Genomic DNA, 22,256 nt, shown 5'->3' with positions numbered 1-22,256 from the left:
CACTGTTTACCAAGATGGTATGTTACTCTGTTACTAGTGTGAGATCACTGCATTTAAATCTGTGAGAAATAATTAGTGGTTGTACCACAATGAAAAGGGTCTGGCAGATGTTACCTTAGGGTGCTGAGCTTCCAGAGCTTTCTTGCCGTCCCAGGCCCAGCTCCTTTTGGTGAAGTAGTTCACTGTGGCAAACTCAATAAGAGCCGAAAAGACAAAAGCATAGCAGACAGCAATGAACCAGTCCATGGCTGTTGCATAGGCTACTTTGGGAAGAGAGTTTCTGGCACTGATGCTGAGTGTGGTCATAGTCAGCACCGTAGTTACCCCTGGAAGCAAACGAAAGGCATGTTAAGTCTAAACGCATCACTCAAAGTCACTACGAAACAACATGCTTTGATATGTGGAAGGGAAAAAAAAAAAAGTGTGGAGAAAATGTTTCACTCACCAAACACTGTCCGTGCAGGAACTGACTCTCTGTTAAGCCAAAACGACACCTGGGACAGGATTACAGTCATGAAACATGGCATGTACGTCTGGATGACAAAATATCCGATTTTCCTCTTCAAGTAGAAGTGCGCCATCATCACGGTGTACTGTCCTGAGTGTGAAGAAATAAATAAAAGGCGTCTAAAGTTAGTGAGCAACATTAAACATTGTCATAAAAAAGATAAGTGCCTTATAATAAACCACACGGGTTATTAGATACGGTACTTCATGGACAAAACAGTGTAATTCTTCTTTATGAAATGCAAGTATTTAAGGAGCACTGCTCAATACAACTTTTAATTTTAGGATAGGGAACACCAAAAGTTTTTTTATACTTTTTCAGTTACTGCATCCCAATATTATTTCTATCAAAGCCCATTTATCATGTGACATATAGTGAGAGACCATGGGACTTCTATTCATAGTCCCTTCGTCTTATTGTTTGTGTCTAGGCTATTTGTGTCTATCTCAGGGTAAATTAAATAGTTTTTTGAACAACTGAAGAATCAAAGTGCTGTTGCTTCTTAATTCACAGAACAAGCCACAAATAACAAATTTTCATTCTCCTTGTGTAATAACTTCATCTCTCCACGTGGGGGTGCTAAACAGAATGCTGACTTTTGAAGAAATTTCTCCACATCTGTCAAATTGTAAACACATCTGTTGTTCAAATCCATCATCACATTACCTCACTGACTTTCTGTAAGATGTAGTTGTGGACTTTTAAGTAGGTCACTGCAAAACTCAAACTTTCTTAAATATCAGTTTAAGACATGCCAATTACATCTGAGGAGAAGTAACCTCAGGTCATGAAACTGCTACCACCATGCTTCATTTTAAGTGTTGACAGTCACTTTTCAAATTTTTTTTGCTAAACATATCTTTTGAAACTGTGGCCCGAATATTTAAGTTTGCAACAAGCTGCCTCTGGGCTGCCTCTGTGGAGCTTGTTAATTAGATTTATAATAGCTTTAATAACTGATGGGAGTTGTGTAACAAAGATGACTTACTGATGAAGGTGCCTAAAACAAAGTATTATTTTAATTGCATGCAAACTTATCCAACCAGGTCATTGCAGCTAATTTTTCACGTTCTCCCTTCAGGTTTGTATGTTTTTCAGCTGTATTATACAGGGTAAAACGCACATTATAGCTAGAAATTATTTTAATATTTACTCAATTTTTACATCACACTTTTGATGTCCACTCTATGAACTAATCCAATTTGGAGTGAATTGTTCCACACTGACAACATATTTAAAGCAAGGTTTATAATTTGTGAAATTTTTTACTAAGTGTGAAAACAGACAATATCTTTATGACAACAAATCTATATGAGATAAGCGCTCTAATGTTGCTCTATCATTGTAAAAAAACATCAACTCTCATTCCCATAACTTTCTTTCTTCATCTTATTTCCACAGAGACATAATAAAGAGGCGCTAAAAAGTGCAGAATAGCAAAAAAGAAATAGATGGAGCAGGAATGAACAGGACATTTCATATTCAGTTGAACATAACTGTGAAATTAAACCCACTTTGAATTTACTATTGAAGTGAAAAATGAGCACAAGTGGAGTTAATTACCTCGAGTACAGATTATTATGCTGCTAATGCTAGACCTTTGATGGTGGGTGAGGACAGTGGGGGGTAAGTTGAGGGATAGACAAAGCATAGGAAAGAGAGAAGGAGATGGGACACAATATTGCTTTTGAGGCTTTAGAGACAGAAAAATCCTCTCGCCATCAGCTGTTTACGACTGCAGGCGCTGGGAAACTATAAAAAATCCAGTGCATCTCCTCTTTCACACACACACACACACACACACACACACACACACACACACACACACACACACACACACGCACACACACACACACACAGAGTAATACACAAGGCTTTCTCTGGGCAAAAATCTGATTTTTCAACCTCCCTAATCCCTGGTTACAATCTGCATCCTGCCATCAGTGAGAGGGAGCAAGGGGGTGGGGGTTAGGCTTCCTGTCCCGGGATCCTCAATGAAGCCCCGCCCAATCCAACCCTGCCAATCGAGGCACTGACACACACAGACACACACACAAACACACACCAAGCATGATTTCCAACTGTTGACACACACCTCGGCACAGACTTTAAGCTGCGGAAGGAGGAAGGACGATTGCTGCTGCTAATCACTGCTGTGATGGAGGGGGGGTAGCTTTGTGGGTATTCCCTGTCTTTTCCTTTCTATCCTGCTGGTTCTTCCCCCTCATATTAATTTGGCAGCTTTTGTGGATTAATGATTAAATGTTCTTGACGGGATTGGTTGGCATGCAAGGGAAAAAGGAAGCATTTGTTGCAGCTGTCAAGTGACAGAGCATGGTCATTTTGTGTCCATTACATCCATTCCTTAGCACCCTGGTTATTGCAATGCCTCAGTCAGGAGAACCCGAGGATCATTATCTGGGCCTTCCGACGCCCTCATGACCCCAGGCTGGCTTGCTTGCAACCCCCCATCGACCTCTGCAGCTGCTGTGAAGAGTCCTGGCACCTTCTTCGTTGATGCATGGATCTCTACCGGACCAGGTGCGAAGGGTTAAAAAGGAACATGTTCCACTGCTGGATGTTACTCCTTTTCTCCCATGGATTTGTTTTCAACAATGTCCAAGGGGAACTTCCTTTCATGTTGGGAAACAACGCTGCAATGCTGGTCAACTTGTAAGTCTCTTTGTTTTACCTCAAACATAGGTTGGGCTAAAAGATTCATAAAGAGCTTTTAGGTAGGGTTTATTGTCTAAAAATGGAGGTCAAGAGAAAAGTAAAGCAGTATTATCTTAGTGTTAGGGAGTTATTTGGGGAAAGATATTGCTATCTGAGACAGAACGCACAGCATCTTTAGAGATGTCAGCTATCTAAAGTAAAACACATGGACTAATCTCTTTCATGTCCTCAAATAGGTGCACTGTCTAAAATTAGATGTGCTACTTAAAGTCTAACGCCGTCACATCCATCCAAAGTACTAAGCTACAAACTTAAACAAGAATCCTTAGCAAACACATAATACTCCAGAACCAGAATATTTTGAGATTCTAAGGTTTTGAGATGATTTGAGGAGAAATAAAATATCAAATTGTTCTCAAAATGTCGTAGTGACACTCATTAGTCTACAAAAACAAATCTGGTCCAATGAAACAGTTATTAGCCCACCCCTTGCAGCTAGAGGTCAGGAAGTGAATTTGCGCAGTTAAGCTGTCAGGGTTATGAACATAGGAAAGTCCAGACAGTCATTAACTGACAGCGCTTGGAACTTCAGAAGAATAATTGACTTAGTGTCTTGTCAGGACTGAATGAAATAGCAGGTGGCCACATGGCTCCTTTTTAAAAGAGCAGAGCAGCATAGGTAAACTTTAGTCGATAGCACGCTTTCTTGGCAGCAGATTTATTAAACTCAGTTGCACCTTAATTTGCATTATTCATTCCCATTTACTGTTACAGCCTCTCTCATTGCTTTTGCAATGCTGGACCAAGTAAGCCAAAGTTCAAATAATTGCTTTGTAATACAATACGTTCGCTTGTTTTTTCTCTACAGACTCCAACACCTGTAAAAAATTTCAGCTTCAAAAATGCTCATTGTGTTTCATTTTGAACATCCATTACTTTCAAAGACAGAGCAAAATGCACGTTAGGTCGGGGAGGTCTAAAATGTCATATTAGGCTGTAAAAGTTATTCATAAACTCTGACCAGAATCAATTAACCTACTGGACTGAATATGACCCAAGAGTTCAAACCCACCGGCAATATCCACCACTGATTTGGATGACTTCCAGGCAGAAGCCTTGGGTTACATGAATGATGATTTTCTGCCTTTAGTCCCCATAAGTATCTGCTTCTGTGATATTGTTCAGCATTCTTGTCAAAACACCAGATAATGGTTCAATGATTGAGAAATCTAGTGAAACCAAAGTGAGAAAACATACTGTGCCGTAAAAAATTCCAAATATTAAAATCAATTAAATTACATAAAGGCATACTACAGTCTAGATAATGTCAAGTCAGCTGAATGTGCTTTAAAAGAAAATGTCAAAGTACAGATAACCAAAAACAACTAATGCAGACAATAAAAAAAGAATATTGTTGTCTAATAATCTAAATGCTGCATTCTGTTATAGTTTACATTTATTTTGTGTTTATTTTATCGGTTAGTTCTAAAACCAGACTTCAAATAAAATGTTTTCACATACAGTACAGACCAAAAGTTTGGACACACCTTCTCATTCAAAGAGTTGTCTTTATTTTCATGACTATGAATATTGTAGCTTCATATTGAAGGCATCAAAACTATGAATTAACACATCTGGAATTATATACTGAACAAAAAGTGTGAAACAACTGAAAATATGTCATATTCTAGGTTCTTCAAAGTAGCCACCTTTTGATTTGATTACTGCTCCGCACACTCTTGGTATTCTATTGATGAGCTTCAGAGGTAGTCACCTGAAATGGTTTTCACTTCACAGGTGTGCCCTGTCCGGTTTAATAAGTGGGATTTCAAGCCTTATAAATGGGGTTGGGACCATCAGTTGTGTTTTGCAGGAGGTGGATATAGTACACAGCTGATAGTCTTACTGAATAGACTGTTAGAATCTGTATTAAGGCAAGAAAAAAGCAGTTAAGTAAAGAAAAACGAGTGGCCATCATTACTTTAAGAAATGAAGGTCAGTCAGTCGGAACAATTGGGAAAGCTTTGAAAGTGTCCCCAAGTGCAGTCACAAAAACCATCAAGCGCTACAAAGAAACTGGCTCACATGAGGACCGCCCCAGGAAAGGAAGACCAAGAGTCACCTCTGCTGCGGACGATAAGTTCATCCGAGTCACCAGCCTCAGAAATCACAGGTTAACAGCAGCTCAGATTAGAGAACAGGTCAATGCCACACAGAGGTCTAGCAGCAGACACATCTCTAGAACAACTGTTAAGAGGAGACTTTGTGAATCAGGCCTTCATGGTAAAATAGCTGCTAGGAAATCACTGCTGAGGACAGGCAACAAGCAGAAGAGACTTGTTTGGGCTAAAGAACACAAGGAATGGACATTTGACCAGTGGAAATCTGTGCTTTGGTTTGATGAGTCCAAGTTTGAGATCTTTGGTTCCAACCACCGTGTCTTTGTGCGGCGCAGAAGAGGTGAACGGATGGACTCTACATGCCTGGTTCCCACCGTGAAGCAAGGAGGAGGAGGTGTGATGGTGTGGGGGTGCTTTGCTGGTGACACTGTTGGGGATTCATTCAAAATTGAAGGCATACTGAACCAGCATGGCTACCACAGCATCTTGCAGCGGCATGCTATTCCATCCTGTTTGCGTTTAGTTGGACCATCATTTATTTTTCAACAGGACAATGACCCCAAACACACCTCCAGGCTGTGTAAGGGCTATTTGACCAAGAAGGAGAGTGATGGGGTGCTGCGCCAGATGACCTGGCCTCCACAGTCACCGGACCTGAACCCAATCGAGATGGTTTGGGGTTAGCTGGACCGCAGAGTGATGGCAAAAGGGCCAACAAGTGCTAAGCATCTCTGGGAACTCCTTCAAGACTGTTGGAAAAACATTTCAAGTGACTATCTCTTGAAGCTCATCAACAGATTGCCAAGAGTGTGTGGAGCAGTAATCAAAGCAAAAGGTGGCTACTTTGATGAACCTAGAATATAAGACATATTTTCAGTTGTTTCACACTTTTTTGTTCAGTATATAATTCCACATGTGTTAATTTATAGTTTTGATGCCTTCAGTGTGAAGCTACAATATTCATAGTCATGAAAATAAAGAAAACTCTTTGAATGAGAAGGTGTGTCCAAACTTTTGGTCTGTACTGTATTTACCTGTCATCGTTTTTCTAGCTGCTTTGACCCACATGCAGAAATACACTCAGGAAAACAGGAAAAGTTTTAACAAGTTTATTAAGAAATATTTTGTTTGCTGGAGAAGCAGGAACTCACCACTGTATGGAGAAGGGAACAATGGTAAGTGACAGGTAATATTCTGGGTTGTTGATCTTGATATATTTTTGTTTACAGAGGGTTATTAGGAGATCAGACGGGGGGAGGAGTAGTGAGATGATGGAAAACGCCGGGAGCATGTCGGGTAAGTGAATGGTCCAGGTAATTCTGTTTTACTTGCACTTGAGGTGGAGGTGGCACCAGGTGGATGATCTTGGAGGGAAGCACGATGGAGGATGAGCCAGGTTTGTTCACAGGAAGCCTGAGGAGACTTGAAACCCGAATGCAGCCAACTGAGAAGATAATCCGTGAAGTTCTCTTGCGGAGAGAGAGTCTGGATCTTCTGCATACGCTGACTGGATAAGAAGCTCGGAACTGGAGGTAACCTGGGAAGGAGGACACGAGAAGGTAAGTACTCACAAAATAATCACAAGGAGACTTGTCTTGGCCAGCTAGAGTTACCACTGCAGGTTAACACTCAGGTGCCGGAGTGTTGGCAACGTTGGGTACTTAAGCTCCTCTCCTGATGAGGCTGATGGAGAACACCTGTGGACTCAGCTCCTACCATGCGTCTGGTGCCATCTAGAGGTTGGACGGGGTTAGTAGCAGGTAAAACAGGTGAACCGAAAGAAACTCTCAGAACTCCGACATTACCTATGTGATGACGTTGGATGAATGCGGAGGCTCGAAGGAAGCTTTCTTGCGGACAGCTGAAGGACTGATAACTGCTTCAATCTCATACGGGCCAATGAACCTGGGGGCGAGTTTCTTGGACATAGATTTTAGAAGGATGTCACGTGACGAGAGCCAAACCTTCTGACCAGGCGGGTACTGGGGAGCTGGAACCCTTTTCCTGTCAGCATACCTCTTGTTCTGTTCTGCGGTGCATTGAAGGGCTTGTGCGGTATCTGTCCAGATGTGTTTGCATCTACGGATGTGATGACGTACAGAAATGAAAGAGATCTCTTTCTCGTCCGCGGAAAACAATGGTGGTTGGTAGCCCAGAGAAGCTTCGAAAGAGGAGAAACCTGTGGCAGCAGAAGTGTGAGAATTATGAGCGTACTCGACCCATGGCAGGAATTGGCTCCAGTCTGTGGTGTTGGTTGATGTTAAACAATGGAGGATGGATTCCAGGGTCCGCGGTCTGAGAGGATCTCCAGAGGTATTCCATGGAGTCTGAAAACATGCTTTACCAGAAGTTGAGGTGTCTGAAGGGCAGAGGGTAGTTTTCTGAGGGGAATGAGATGACAGGTCTTAGAGAAACAGTCGATAATAGTGAGTATGGTGGTCATACCTCTTGAGGTGGGAAGTCCGGTGACGAAGTCGAGGGCTATATGTGACCAGGGCCGGTTAGGAACACAAAGGGGTTCAACAGTGTTACGGGTGGTTGGTTAGAGGACTTATTTCTAGCACAGATAGTACAGGCTCGTACATACGCTTTAACATCCCTATGAAGGGACGGCCACCAAAACCTTCTGGAGATGAGGGCGATGGTTCGACTAGAACCAGGATGGGCAGAGAACTTGGATGAATGGAACCAGTGGATCAGGCGGGACCGGACAGTTGATGGGATGTAAGTCCGATTTGGGGGTCCAGTTCCGGGATCTGGTTAATCTCTGAGCACCTGGGTTACCAAGGTTTCCACATCCCACGTGAGGGCTTCAACAACACAACTTTGCGGTAGGATGGGAGCAGGCTCCTTGTCAGAGTCGTCCAGGGAGAACTGTCGAGAGAGGCTCGTCAGGCTTGGTATTTTTGGAACCAGGTCTGTATGAGATCGAGACGTTAAAATGTGAAAAGAAAAGGGACCAACGAGACCGGCGAGGGTTAATGTGTTTGATTGCTTGAAGGTAGGCTAGGTTTTTATGATCTGTCAATACCACAACCGGGTGTTCAGCGCCCTCCAGCTAATGACGCCACTCCTCCAGGGCCAGTTTTATTGCCAGGAGTTCTCGGTCTCCCACATCATAATTTCTCTCAGCTGGATTGAATCTGCTGAAGAAAAAGGCACAAAGGTGAAGTTTACCATCAGAGCCAGAAACTTGGGATAGCACAGCCCCTGCTCCAATGTCAGATGCATCAACTTCTAGTGTGAATTGTTTTGACGGGTTTGGATGAATGAGAATGGGGGCTTGAGAGAAACTGTCCTTTAGCTTATGAAAAGTTGCATCTGCCTGTGGAGTCCACTCAAAAGGGTGTTTAGTAGAAGTCAGAGCGGTTAATGGGGATGCAGTTTGTCTGTAGTTTCTGATGAATCTTCTATAAAAATTGGCAAAGCCCAAAAACCGTTGAAGCTGTTTACATGAGTCAGGAGTGGGCCATTCGAGTACAGCCTTAATCTTGTCTGGGTCTGAATGAACCTGCCCACCCTCTAGGATGAATCCGAGGAAGGTAACGGAGGACTTGTGAAACTCACACTTTTCAGCTTTTACATATAGACAGTTCTCTAGGAGGCGTTGATGGACCAGGCGGATGTGCTGTTGATGCTCTGAGAGGTCTTTTGAGTAAATGAGGATGTCATCTAAATACCCAAAAACGAAATGATTGATGAAGTCCCTCAGGACATCATTCACTAGGGCCTGAAACACGGCCGGGGCGTTACAGAGGCCGAAAGGCATAACCACATACTCAGAATGTCCTAAAGGAGTCCTAAAGCTGTCTTCCATTCGTCCCCCTGGCAAATTTGGATGAGATGGTAAGCATTACGGAGGTAAAGTTCGGAAAATATGGTAGCATCTTGTATGGGTTCGAATGTGGAGGAGATGAGCGGAAGAGGATATTTGTTCTTTATTGTGATAATATTGAGTCCCCCTGTAGTCAATGCATGGACGAAGGGATCTATCTTTTTTCCCCACAAAGAAAAATCCCGCCCCTAGTGGCGACAATGAGAGACGAATGATTCCTGCAGCTAGGGACTCAGTGATATATTTTTCGAGGGTCTGTCGTTCTGGGCGTGAGACATTATAAAGTCGACGGGAGGGCAGAGGTGCCCCAGAGAGAAGGTCAATGGCGCAGTCGTATGGCCTGTGAGGGGGTAAGAACAGAGCCTTAGTCTTACTAAAGACCTGTTTTAGATCCATATACTCTTCGGGAACTGAAGTTAAGTCAGGATACTCTGCTGTTCCAGAATCAGGTTCTGGTTGTTTAGGTAGAATGGTTGAATGTAAACAGGAGGAGAGGCAGTTAGTGGACCAGGAACTAATTTGACAGTTTGACCAGTTAACGAGTGGATTGTGCTTCTGGAGCCAGGGAAAACCTAACACTAGGGGGTTCTGAGATACAGGAAACACGAAGAAGGCTATCAGTTCACAATGATTGCCAGAGATTATTAATTCCAAAGGCTTGGTCTTGTATGTGATGTGTTGAAGGTTCTTACCGTTAATGGCACAAACCAGGTGAGGGATAGGAAGGAATTCAGTGTCGATTTGAGCCTGTTCCACCAGAGGTTGGTCGATTACGTTTTGCTCGCTTCCTGAGTCAATGAGAGCTGATAAATGGAGTGAATCTTGGGAGAACAAGATGGTGGCTGGTATGGTGAATCGGTTATTGGTATGGGTGAAATGGTGGTCTGTCAGGTTCCCCGTTGCAACTGGCGGACCCTCTGTTTTGGTCACACTGAACAAGAGGCGATGAAATGTCAGTGTGTGCCACAGTATAGACGCTGTTTGGATTCCATTGTTCGTTGACGTTCCTCAGGGGAGAGCCGAGTCGACCAATTTGCTTGGGTTCTGGGGAAGGTGTAAGTGGTTCAGGGCGAGGTGCTGCAGCTGAGCTCTGAGGTGCTTGTGATCTCACAACAAACCTTTCAAAATGTGACTTTCTTCTATCTCCCAATCTATTATCAACTCGAGTAGCTAGAGCTATGAATTCATTTAGAGTCTTGGGTTCATCTAGCAAAACTGACTCAGCCTTCAAAGATTCGTCAAGGGACTGAGAAAAGGCTTTAAGAGCGCATGTATCCCAACCTGAAGCTGCAGCTAGTGTACGAAATTCTATAGAAAACTCAGAAATGTGTTTATTTCTTTGTTTTAACGCCCACAAGCGGCGGGCTGTATTGGTCTGGTCTAACTCAGTGTCAAAAATCTGCTTGAATTCACTTATAAAATCATTATAAGTGCAGCCGAAGTAATTATGATTGGTAAAGCAAGCGTCAGTCCATCTTAGTGCCTTTCCAGAAAGGAGTCCTGAAATAAAAGAGATTTTAATGTCATCATGGGGAAAAGATTGTGGAGAGCGATTAAACACTAGGGAGCACTGTAGGAGGAAACCTCCACAACTACCAACATCCCCGAAACACTTCTCCGGATTGGGGGAAATGACATCACAGGAATGAGGAAGTTGCTGTGAGACGGCAAACTCAGCGGCGCCCCCTGGTGCAGCGGGACTTAGACTGTTCAGGGCATGCTGGAGTAAAGAGGACATCTGTTCAATCTGTTGGTTTGTGTGGCGTTGTTATTCCAGGAGTGATCAAAGTGAGTTTCCATGGGACTGTATCTGGAGGCTATGATCTGAAAGAGTCCTCCTGAGTGTATCAGCTGGGTCAGATTGGCCTGAGTGTTCTGTCATTGTTTTTTTAGCTGCTTTGATCCACATGCAGAAATACACTCAGGAAAACAGGAAAAGTTTTAACAAGTTTATTAAGAAATATTTTGTTTGCTGGAGAAACAGGAACTCGCCGCTGTATTGAGAAGGGATCAATGGTAAGTGACAGGTAATATTCTGGGTTGTTGATCTTGATATATTTTTGCTTACAGAGGGTTATTAGGAGATCAGACAGGGGGGAGGAGTAGTGAGGTGATGGAAAACTCCGGGAGCATGTCGGATAAGTGAATGGTCCAGGTAATTCTGTTTTACTTGCACTTGAGGTGGAGGTGGCACCAGGTGGATGATCTTGGAGGGGAGCACGATGAAGGATGAGCCAGGTTCGTTCACAGGAAGCCTGAGGAGACTTGAAACCCGAATGCAGCCAACTGAGAAGATAATCCGTGAAGTTCTCTTGCGGAGAGAGAGTCTGGATCTTCTGCATACACAGACTGGATAAGAAGCTCAGAACTGGAGGTAACTTGGGAAGGAGGACACGAGAAGGTAAGTACTCACAAAATAATCACAAGGAGACTTGTCTTGGCCAGCTAGAGTTACCGCTGCAGGTTAACACTCAGGTGCCGGAGTGTTGGCAACGTTGGGTACGGAAGCTTCCCTCCTGATGAGGCTGATGGAGAACACCTGTGGACTCAGCTCCTACCGTGCGTCTGGTGCCATCTAGAGGTTGGATGGGGTTAGTAGCAGGTAAAACAGGTGAACCGAAAGAAACTCTCAGAACTCCGACATTACCTATGTAATTGGTAACACCTTCTCAATCAATTTTAATTAAGTTAAAATGAATGCAGAGTTCAAGATGAAAATTGATAGTCATTATATTGTTTATGGTATGCCTAGAGTAAAGTTAACAGTAAAGGTAACATTTCCTTACATTTTATGAAGAGTCCATCATAGGTTTAAATTATGTTAAATTATCAAACTTTTTTTTTTGCATGTTTTTATATTGTGGTTGTAAAAATACAATTTATATCTGTTGAAAAAAGTAGCTCAATGTGAAAAAATAATAATAATTTGAGCCTGCACCATGTTTTAGCCTTGTCGCTTTGAATTAAATTCTAGTCAGAAATTCAAGCTCCGTAGTTTGGCTTGAATCTTGCATTAATTCAAATGTGTCGAATTTGCGAACTAGGTATAAATAAAGCAAAATTAATCATTTTTGGGCCAAGACCTTTAGTGTTCAGTTATTGTGATGATTACATGATTTATGGTGGTGTTGATTAAACAATAAAATATTTAAAACAGGTCAGAGAGATGCTGCAGACTGGGAGGTTTATGAAGTTGTGGTATGCATGAAAAAGGTGTTTTTACACTAAGTTACTTCATACACAGATTCTCAGATAGCAACAGTTAATGACCATTCAGTACAAGGTATTCAACAGTCAAACATTCCTGGAAAAACGCACATTTTTCTATTTAGAAATAAGAAATTGAAACATTTAGATATGCTAATGCTAAGATATAGCATTTTTGCATAAACAATATAATTTCTGGTCTTTAGTAGGAAAAACAGCTTTGTGCTTAGCATTTTCTATTCCTATTCTAGATCTTTTTATCAGTGGTGTTTTTGCATTATGCTATTAGATTTATTAAACTATTATGTTTATGGTCGGGCATTTTTTGACTAAATCATTCGGACAAAAACGAATAAAATCCCTCAAATCTTACATTGAATGTAATTCAATTGTGTTTTTTTTTAATAAGACAGTATACTACATTGTATTTCATTTGACTATCCCTGTATGGACTAGCCGGTTCTTCTGACACTCAAGAAACCACATTCCTTAGAGTAGACTGAGCAGAAGTTCAAAAAGCTACAAAACACCTAGATTTCTGCATGGTCAATATGAAACATCCAGTGGGAAATAACTCTTTTTGAACCTTTTTTAACTTGAAACGTGGGTACAAAGTGAGAACAACTAAAGAAGTATGACATGATGGAGGGCTGAACCAACTGTTTTCCAGTATATTTTGACTAGCAAAACAAAATTGTATTATGTTGTTGGGAAAACACACATACAGGGGAAATCTAGACTTTTATTAAACCCTCTACTAGAACCTAAAGGGAAATGCGCAGTTCCGCTTTACATAAGAGTATTAAACAGCTGCCTCTAACCCCCCTCAACCTCCACATCGGTGCAAAGCTGTCCAATTCTAACACACAAACAGTCATGCTCCATCTTTATGAGGATCTAACCTATGTACGATTCAGCTTTTTCCTTTGTGAAACATGTCTCCGCTCATGATTATTTAAAAACGAACCGTACACGTCCCCCTGACTCTAGCTCTAAAACCAAAGAGTCTAGAGAAATACCCAGGTTCATGACCTCTTTTGTATGTTTCCATCTATCCCTGTGAGGACATTTGGTGTTCACAAAGATAAATTTACTCATGCAGATCCACTCAGTGACAGCCACCCAACCAATCTCTAACTGATTTGTGATGTCATCTTCTTATGCAAAGGCTGATGGGTGGTTGGATAGATGTTGGGGGAGGATTAACCCTTGGTCTCAGGTCTCTCCAGCTCAGTGTGTTCGTGTGCTCGCGCATCAGCTCATGTGTGGATAAGTGTTGTATGACAGGGCTGTCCGGGGGTGTAGACAGCTGGTTCTGTGACGGATAGGCTACTTTCCTCCACTGGCATCCACTCAGTGATTCTGATCCTCCTGGTAATGTTTGATTGCATTTATCATTCACTCCAAGCATCCACGTTAGTCACTGTACCACTCATCAAGAAGCACTATGTGCTTAAAAATGAGGCATACAGTAAAGTCAAGAAGAAAAGCAATTACAATTTACCATACTGATGAAAATATATTTGCCCCAGGACAGATTTCTGAAGTTTTTTTTTCCATCAAATTTAAATTTTTCAGACCATTAAACACGTTTTAATATTAGGCAAATGTAACATGAGTAAAGATAAAAATCAGTTTTCAAATGATGCTTTCATTTATGAAGGGAAAAAAAAACTATCCAAACCTGCCCAGCACTATCAAAAAGTCATTGCCTCTTTGTTAAATCATGAATTAACTGGGTTGAGCGTAATTTTTCAGAAGGATGAGTGTAATTTCACTGACTTGACTCAGGCCTGATTATAGCCAGAACTGTAGAATCAAGAATGAACTAAGAGAAAACCTGTCTGACAGCACTAAGTAGGGTAACTGATCTCAAATGTCTCTAAACGTCTGATCTAAAGACATTTAAAAACAGATGAAAAACAAAGTCAATGACATCTATCAGGGATAGAAAGCCATTTCTAAGGCTTTGGGACTCCAGTGAACTACAGTGAGAGCCATTATCTAAAAATAAAGAAAATATGAAACAGTGGCGAGCCTTCACAGAAGTGGCTAGTTAACCAAAATTACTCCAAGAGCATTTCCACCACATATCCAGGAGCTCGCTAAAGAACCCAGGACAATTTCAAAGCCCTACCTGTCTCATTTGCCTCAGTTAAGGTCAGAGTTGAAGGGAAAAAATGGAATCCGTTAAGGTTCCATGGCCAAAACTACCGCTGACCAGAAAGAACACAAAGGTCCACCTCACATATGTCAAAAACGATCTTGATGAGCCCCAAGACTTCTTGTAAAATATTCTGTTGACTGTCATATAGCAATATATATTGTATTATATTATCTTGTCATACTGCACTGTATCATAACCTATCAGCATTCCCCTGCACTGCCTTCAGCTGCTTCAAATTATATTACATTGAATTGGATTGTTTTGTATGTCATTGCGTCAAATTGATGACACTATTCATCATTGTATCGGTTTACATTTTATAGCAACGTAACAAATTCACTGCATTCCACTGTATTAAATTATATTTTATTACACTGCATGGAAACGCATCAAACAGGCTGCACTGCATTCCCTTATATTGTATTTTATATTGTCATATTGTATTATATTTTTGCGAATTGCATTGTTTGAATGTCATCATATTGAAAGATACAATATCTTACCAAACCATTTAGCATCATATCATTAAGTTTAGGTCTGTATTATCTTGCTATACAACAGTTACTTAATGTTTAAACATCCTCACCCACCTCTGCTGGTGTGTATGTCCTCTGTGTCGGCTGTTTGTCCAATTAGATGGTACTGGTTGAGCCTGGAACCATCTTCTGCCACCACAACAGACTTGGCAGCTCCTTGAGTCCATGTGTAGACCACCTCTGATACTGGATATGCATCTGAGAGACAGAGACAGGCTTTAAACATAAACCTGCTTAAATACTTGAATATCAAAAAAGAAACATTTCCACCTAATGGAAGCTTAAGGATTTCTAGTACATGTCTGTGATGTAAATGCGTGTGTTTGTGTGGAGGCAGATCTGATTGTGCCAATGCTCTTGGGGTCAGAGGGTTGGCTCCTGTGTCAGCAGAAACAACAATGTGTCAGATTCACCGAAATGTGTTACAATGCAGTTGTGATAAAATATAAGGAAGTCAATGAGACTTTCATTTGTATTTAGTTTATTTTTTTGCTTGATGATGCACCAGTACCAGACACTGATCTATTGTATGCTTTTGTGTAATAAAACGACAACAAAAACATCCCACATGGATAAGAAATCATTTCTGAATATGTAGTAAATCAAGAATGAAAGCATCTAACTCAGCAGTGCCTTTTTTCACTGTTGATGGGAATAAATTGTAACAGAGGAAAGCTGGGTCTGCCCTTTAAGTTTAAATTGATTTCCTGTAATATTCTTTATTCATTTGTTTGTTTGTTTATGTATTTATTACAGTCATTAAGGTTTAAATGCAGAATGATGTGGAGAGACAGCTAAAAATATCATGCTGTAGCAGGGTATCTTTTAGACAATGTCCTTGGTGAAATTTGTACTTGTCCTCCTTCATCATTTATTTGTCATATTTAAGAATGAAACAATGTACATTGTTTTAAAAACAAAACAAAACAAAAAACAAATAACAAGATAGTGCCTCTTACATTTTTTTGAAACCTTTGTAAAGATATAAAAACAACACATTTGTTTTTGTTTTTTTTTTAAAACAGTAGCATAATCACATTGTAATTCAAGTAAATGTAGAGAGGTGCAGACATCTAGGAGCCCTTATGTAACCGTAACAGCCTATAGATACTATCAACAGGCTAATGGCTGCTTGGAAAGCATGCTAGGAAAAGTCCGTTTCTGTCCCATCTCAAACAAACATTTAAATTTTGCGAAACATTTAATTGGAACAATGTGCTTTGGTCAGATGAGATAAAGAATGAGCTTGTTGGCCACAAACGCACCAGGTGGGTGGGAGGGGAACAATGGATGAATATGTGTAAAAGCACCTTGTGCCCAGTGCCAAGTACAGTGGAAGACCATTGATGCTGTGAGCCTGTTTATTTTCTGAAGATCCTGGGATCCTTGTTAGAGAGCATTGTGTTAGGAGCCATTTCAAATAGTAGGACATTGTCTATAAAAATCTATTGGCTTAAAAGAAACAAAAAATCATACAGACAGTCAAACATGGTGGTGGTGTGATGGTATTGGACTGTTTTGTTGATTCAGGACCTTAACAATGTGACACAATTGATAGAACCATGAAATCTGCTCTCTCCCATAAAATCCTTAAGGAGAATGAACTGTCATGTTTTGTGTTATATTAAGCTCAAGCACACTTAGGTTATGAAGCAGGGCAATGATTCAAAGTACTCCAGCAAATCCACCTCTGAATGACTTAAAAATACAACGTGAAGGTTTTAGAGTGGCCTAGTCTGTGACGGGGTCTAAATCTGATTCAGATGATGTGGTGATGCTGTTCATGCTGGAAAACCCTCCGATGTGGCTAAATTTAATGTGACATAAAAAGCAAAATCAGTAGAAATGTGTAAGGGGACATATTCCTTTCTGGGTGCTCATTTGGCAGCTAGATGCAGCTGTTGACTGTATGCTTAAATGTAATGACTGATGGGCTAAAGGCCACGGCCTTAACTGAAATGGGAGATTGCAAAAAGGGATTATTGGTGAATTTCATTATGCAAACGAAGAGCTAAAGACTTTGGCAGGCCACACAGTCAACCTCTGCCAACTTCTCAACACTTTGAGCTTAATGCGATGCTGCTCCTGCCTCGCTGAGTGAGGCAAAGGGAGCTAATACTCGGCCAAACTCATCACCTACAGTAGGTGAGTGCACTGAGTTTAGCTGTCGGGAACGTTTAATGAAGTGAAGGAGTGCAGCTCAAGGTTCAATCCTAGCTTTATGAACTGAAAGAAGAACAGAGTGAAAAAAAGGACATAAACGATATCTGCATGTAGGGTAATTTAGAAACACATGGAGAAGATTAATATAAGGCGAGTGACTTTAAATGTTTGCTCACTGCTATCACTATATATTTGTGTGTGTATATATATATATATATATATATATACACACATACATAATGCACATAGGAGCAAATCAGCAGTTTCAATTTTAGTACCAATAAATTGAGTCTGTAAATTAGTGTGTCGCTTTATAAGTTCCCCACATTGCTTTAGAGGAGTTTTGGCCCACCCTTCTTTATGACTTTGCTTCAGTTTTTTCTGGTTTGCAGAAAAAAAGGTTTTGCATGGCCCTCTTAAGGTCTACTACATCCTTTCAATTAGGTTGGGGTCTTAGCAGGGTTGATTTTTTTTCTATTTTCCATTCATTCTGTTGTAGATTTATTACAGTGTTTTTTAGAATATTGTCCTGCTGATGATCCAGTTTCAGTCAAACTTCAGTTGTTGGACAGATGACCTCAAACTTGCCTTTTTGATATTTTTGTGTAAAGATGTGTTCATGGTTGGATCAAATACTGCAAGGTGCTCAGGGTTCTGTGGTTGCAGAACAAACCCAAATCACCAGCCCTCCACCACCATGCTTGATGTATGACATATTTCTGCTTTTTATCAATCATGACATTGTGCATTATGATCAAACATATCTACATTGGTCTCATTTGTTCCAAAGCCATTGTTCCAAAAGTCTTGTTAGTCACTGAAAGGGAAATCTAAGTCGTACTGTCATATTTGTTTTAGAGAGAAGAAGCTTTTTCATGGAAACTTTTCTTAGAAGGCCATACTTATTCAGTTGTTTGTAATTGTTCTATCAGGAACTTTAAGACCTGACATACTAACTGAGGCCTGTAGAGCCTGAGATAGAGTTCCTGGGTTTCCTGTAATTTATCCGAGAATTTCACTATTATCTGTTTTTGATGAATTTGTTGGAAAATCCACACTTGGGGGCTTTATAACCTATCCCAGATTGATGGGTAGCAACAAATGCTTCTCACAGATCATTTCTGTTGTCATTCCACCATGGCACTGTCATAAAACACATCAGTGAACTCCAAACCGACAAATTACTATGATGGAAACTTTCTATACGTCGTCATGCGCTCCATCAAATCTAAATACAACTCATTTATGCTTCTAACTTGTCCGTGTATCTCTGACAACTGAGCCCTTACAGCCCAACAGTTAAGTATGTGAGGCAGAATAGGGGGATTAGCAGCCCTTCACCTGAGCTAACCTGCTTTAATTGCCACTCTGTCAATGAGGAGTAGGTGCATGGATTTCCACAAGATGGGTTTGCTAATGCAGACTAATTGTCACAGGAGGCAATCCCTTCTCCTTTAAAAAATATAAAAATATAGATGAGCCTTACCATCCGCTATCATATCCTCCACCTTTCCCCTGCATTGCTGCACTGGGGGTAATTAGGTTGATGCTGACCCCAGGACGGCACAGCAATTTCTCACAGTATAATTGGATTACGCTCCAAAGTGTAAGGTGACATAGTGAAGTTGGGCGGAGCACATCTCATTGAGATCTGGGGATAAAGAGCCTCATCCTTTAAGCCCAACAGACTCTCTAGGTGGGGGCCGGGCTGTCTTTAAGTACCACTGGGGGCCTCTTGTGTTTCTATCACAGGAAGGACACGTAACAGACCAGGCCCCTGGTCACTAATCTGCTTCAAAGGAAACCTGAGGAAATCTATTTTTTAGATATTTTTGGTTGTTGGAAGGAAAGTAGCACAAGTATTGACTGAGAAAGTTTGCAGTGTAACTTTATTCCAGCATGCCCTGGATAAAGTTTGGTTCATATTTAGCTTATGCCATTGATTTCCCCTGAATTAGCCAATAAACTTCTCTGGGAAGAATGGAGGGATAAAAGCCTCTTTTTGAGCCAGTTTATGACTCTAATTACTTAGCATTGCAAGGGCAGGCCTTAAAATTTACTCTACATGTGACAGACAAGCATTAATTAACACTAAACAGGGACTAAAGTTAATTGTAACTAGCTGCATTGGACTGTAAAGATGCAATTATGTCACAGTGATTGATCAGGGATTAGCAAGCACTGCAAGGGGATGGATATAGACGCTTGTTGCAGGGATTTTACTCACAGCTGCCAAACTTCAGCGGGCAGGCGTGAGCGTCCATGGGGAAGTCCTCCAGCTGCATGGGGCATTCTGCTGAGATCGTCAACCTTAGATGAAACACATTTATTTTTTAGGAAACGTTCTTTGATTGGATGATTTGAGCCAAAGATGCTTTCTTTTGCTTGATTTCATCAAATAATAAAAACATCTTTACAATGCTTCGTAATCATATTTGTAAGGTGCCAGATCTTGCAATGCAGCAGTGTTCAGTTTAAAAATGAAAATACCGCCGTCTAGTGGTCATAAAGTGTCTCTGCAGGTGTCTTTCCCAGTAAAGATAGAAAACCTCATTTCCTGAAGGAAATAATTGTTAGTGTCAGCTTTTACTTTTTTAAAGCCTCACAACTGCAACAAGAGCCTTTTCTTCGCAAATCTCATCTCCTGTTAGTGATATTCACAATCATTCTGAACCTGATCATTGTCCCTGTGCAGGATTAACTCGATCGAGCACTCGCACACCACCTTGTAATTCTGTCCTTTTTTTCCCCGGAAGCGATCTGTCCTAGATTGAATTAAATCCCTGAGGGTATTTCTGCTCTTTACATGATGATGAATAATACAACGTTATAGTGATGTGGGTTCACTAAAGCTAATGGGCTGGCTGACAGAGAATGAGCCACAACACAAAGACTCATTATATTAAAGGTTTTGTTTTTTGCTCCCAACATCAAGGCATACCTCTACGTTAGTTACAGAACATTTTTGTTCTTCTAAACCGTGCTCTTAATTATGCCTATCCTGCCTCGGTTGACACAAACCCCACTTGGGACATGTTTTTACGCTCTAATGGCACCTACATGTATATTCTGTAGGAGGTTTCCCCATTAAAACAATAAGGTGAACAAAGCACAATAAAGTGGGATGAGAAGCCAACTCTGGTTTCTGCAGAGTTGATGGTTTAGGGCCCTGACTTTGTTATTGTGTTGACACAACTCAAGGTTTCTCTTTGGAGGAGAGGAAAATTGCGTCTCTGGGATAAACTAATGAGAACATGGCTGGCGGCAGTTGTACAGTGTTCTAATTATTCATGGAGCAGTGTCATATTAATGTGGGGTTAGTAAAGAGAACAAATGTCTAAATCAGAGCCTTTAAGTTAACGTGGAACCCTGACAAAAAACACGAAGTCACTACTCAGTCAGTTGTTTTACTTTGGTGCAAAAAGGAAAAACCGTATGAATGTAAAACAAAATGGAATTACTTAATATTATTAAGAAAAATAATGGAATATATCAATGTAAAAAAAATATCAAATGGTTAATTGTTGCAAATTGAGTCCCTGAGCAGTAAATTATCCATTTGTTTCTTCTCAAAGTGTTTGTTATAACACGTTTTATTGTTGTTTTTCCTTCTTCTCATAATCTGACCTGTTGTTTACTTAATCTGCTGTGTTTTTGGCGACATTCTGTGACTGAGACTATGATGACCCTGCAGAGGTCGTTACACAGGCACCGGGGTCTCAGAAATCTGTTGCTGCATACAAACGTCTGCTGACGCCCCTAGTGGGCCAGTACAGATGCCGAAATTTACATCACACAGGCTTTGCTGCTTAGCAGCTAGCATCGTCTCCCTGGCCAGTGCCCATTTGGCCATTTAACTATAATTTATTTTGTGGTCAAACCAATTCATACTGGGTTGAATTATCTATCTTGTTTGTGTCTTCATTCGTCTACGTGAATGGGTCCAATGAGTGTTTTCCGGTTTAAAATTACACACATAGTTTAGAGGGAACAACCAATGTTCTTCTTGAAGGAGTTTCGTGAACCTTTCCATTGCTTCAACAAAGACCTTTCTTGCTGAGGTCATGCGTAATGCCAATTAGCCATGCACAACAACGTGTTAAGGTCTGCAAGCACTCTGCAGACTAATATCCTGAATTAGACTTGTGCAAGTAGGTGTTTTAGAGATTCAAATTGCAAGCTCAACTGTGAGTAATTCCATAACTTGTTTCCTCAAACTTGAATTTTTTTACTTTCTTTTCTCTGATTCTGTCAGTAAAGGCTGGGTGGATATCCTTTCATCATAGAGCACAAACTCCCTGAACATAACGGCAGACAGACAGATGTTCTTGTACCGATGGGAAAACTTGAAAAGACATTCTGATCTCACACAAAAGTAGAGAACTTGGCAAAAAAAAAAAAAAAAAGGCTAGAGCTTGTGCTTTGTTAGCCACCATCTGTCTTTTCACACGAACAACCCAATTTTTTAATAAATGTGTGAGTACAGGCTAATAGAAGAACTGTTAGAGCTTTTCAAGTGTTAGTTGATTAAAAAAAAACAGAAGTGTGAATGACTTTAGCGATTCTCTTCTGCCAAATGCTAAAGGCTTACATTGCTGTATATCTAGTGTTTGCATATATATTTCACCTACGAGTCTGTATGCATTAAGCTCGCAGTGTGTACCAAGAAGTGGCAACTCCTGAATTATCAATGGGGACAACTAGACACAGATTTGCTCAGTAAGTGCTTCTCCTGTGAGTAATGGTTTTAAGATGAGGCAGCGGCGCAGTTTCATTCTGGAGACGGAGGACATGAGCTGTCACCAACACTCGTGTGCTGTGGTGTTAGGAGAGTGTTTGTGCAAGACGGGTTGTGCTGATTGTAATGTGTAATGTGTGCTTGACTGTGAGTGTGTTTGACTGGCGCATGCTGGTGTTAGCCAAAACAGGGAGGAGCGCAGGAATTTTACAATGCCCTGCAAAAGTATTCATCCCCCTTGTCTCACCAATCATCAATATATTTTAATGGGATTTGATGCAACAGAGCGACACAATATAGTGCATA

General features: G+C 40.9%; 2 protein-coding genes across 4 annotated transcripts in view; one reads left to right on the top strand and one right to left on the bottom strand.

The window, feature by feature from the left end:
• LOC124861345 (gamma-aminobutyric acid receptor subunit alpha-5-like) overlaps window positions 1–22,256 on the bottom strand; it is a 32,543-nt gene that overhangs the window by 3,507 nt on the left and 6,780 nt on the right. For both annotated transcript variants that reach the window (XM_047354973.1, XM_047354974.1), the window contains exons 6-9: window positions 19,440–19,522; window positions 15,104–15,247; window positions 446–598; window positions 115–326 (exon numbers count right to left, since the gene is read on the bottom strand). In XM_047354973.1, coding sequence (XP_047210929.1) covers window positions 115–326; window positions 446–598; window positions 15,104–15,247; window positions 19,440–19,522 — 592 coding nt within the window. The remainder of the gene's footprint in view (window positions 1–114; window positions 327–445; window positions 599–15,103; window positions 15,248–19,439; window positions 19,523–22,256) is intronic.
• Window positions 2,465–22,256, top strand: part of LOC124861343 (gamma-aminobutyric acid receptor subunit beta-3-like) — a 95,380-nt gene continuing 75,588 nt past the window's right edge. Inside the window, exon 1 of one of the 2 annotated variants that reach the window (XM_047354969.1) lies at window positions 2,465–3,181. In XM_047354969.1, the coding sequence (XP_047210925.1) occupies window positions 3,030–3,181 (152 nt within the window). In that variant the 5' untranslated portion in view covers window positions 2,465–3,029. The remainder of the gene's footprint in view (window positions 3,182–22,256) is intronic. The other variant, XM_047354970.1, reaches the window with a different exon arrangement.

Source organism: Girardinichthys multiradiatus, chromosome 24 (assembly GCF_021462225.1).
Source record: "Girardinichthys multiradiatus isolate DD_20200921_A chromosome 24, DD_fGirMul_XY1, whole genome shotgun sequence".
Classification (NCBI taxonomy): Eukaryota; Metazoa; Chordata; class Actinopteri; order Cyprinodontiformes; family Goodeidae; genus Girardinichthys; species Girardinichthys multiradiatus.
This window is presented reverse-complemented; position numbering and strand designations above follow the sequence as displayed.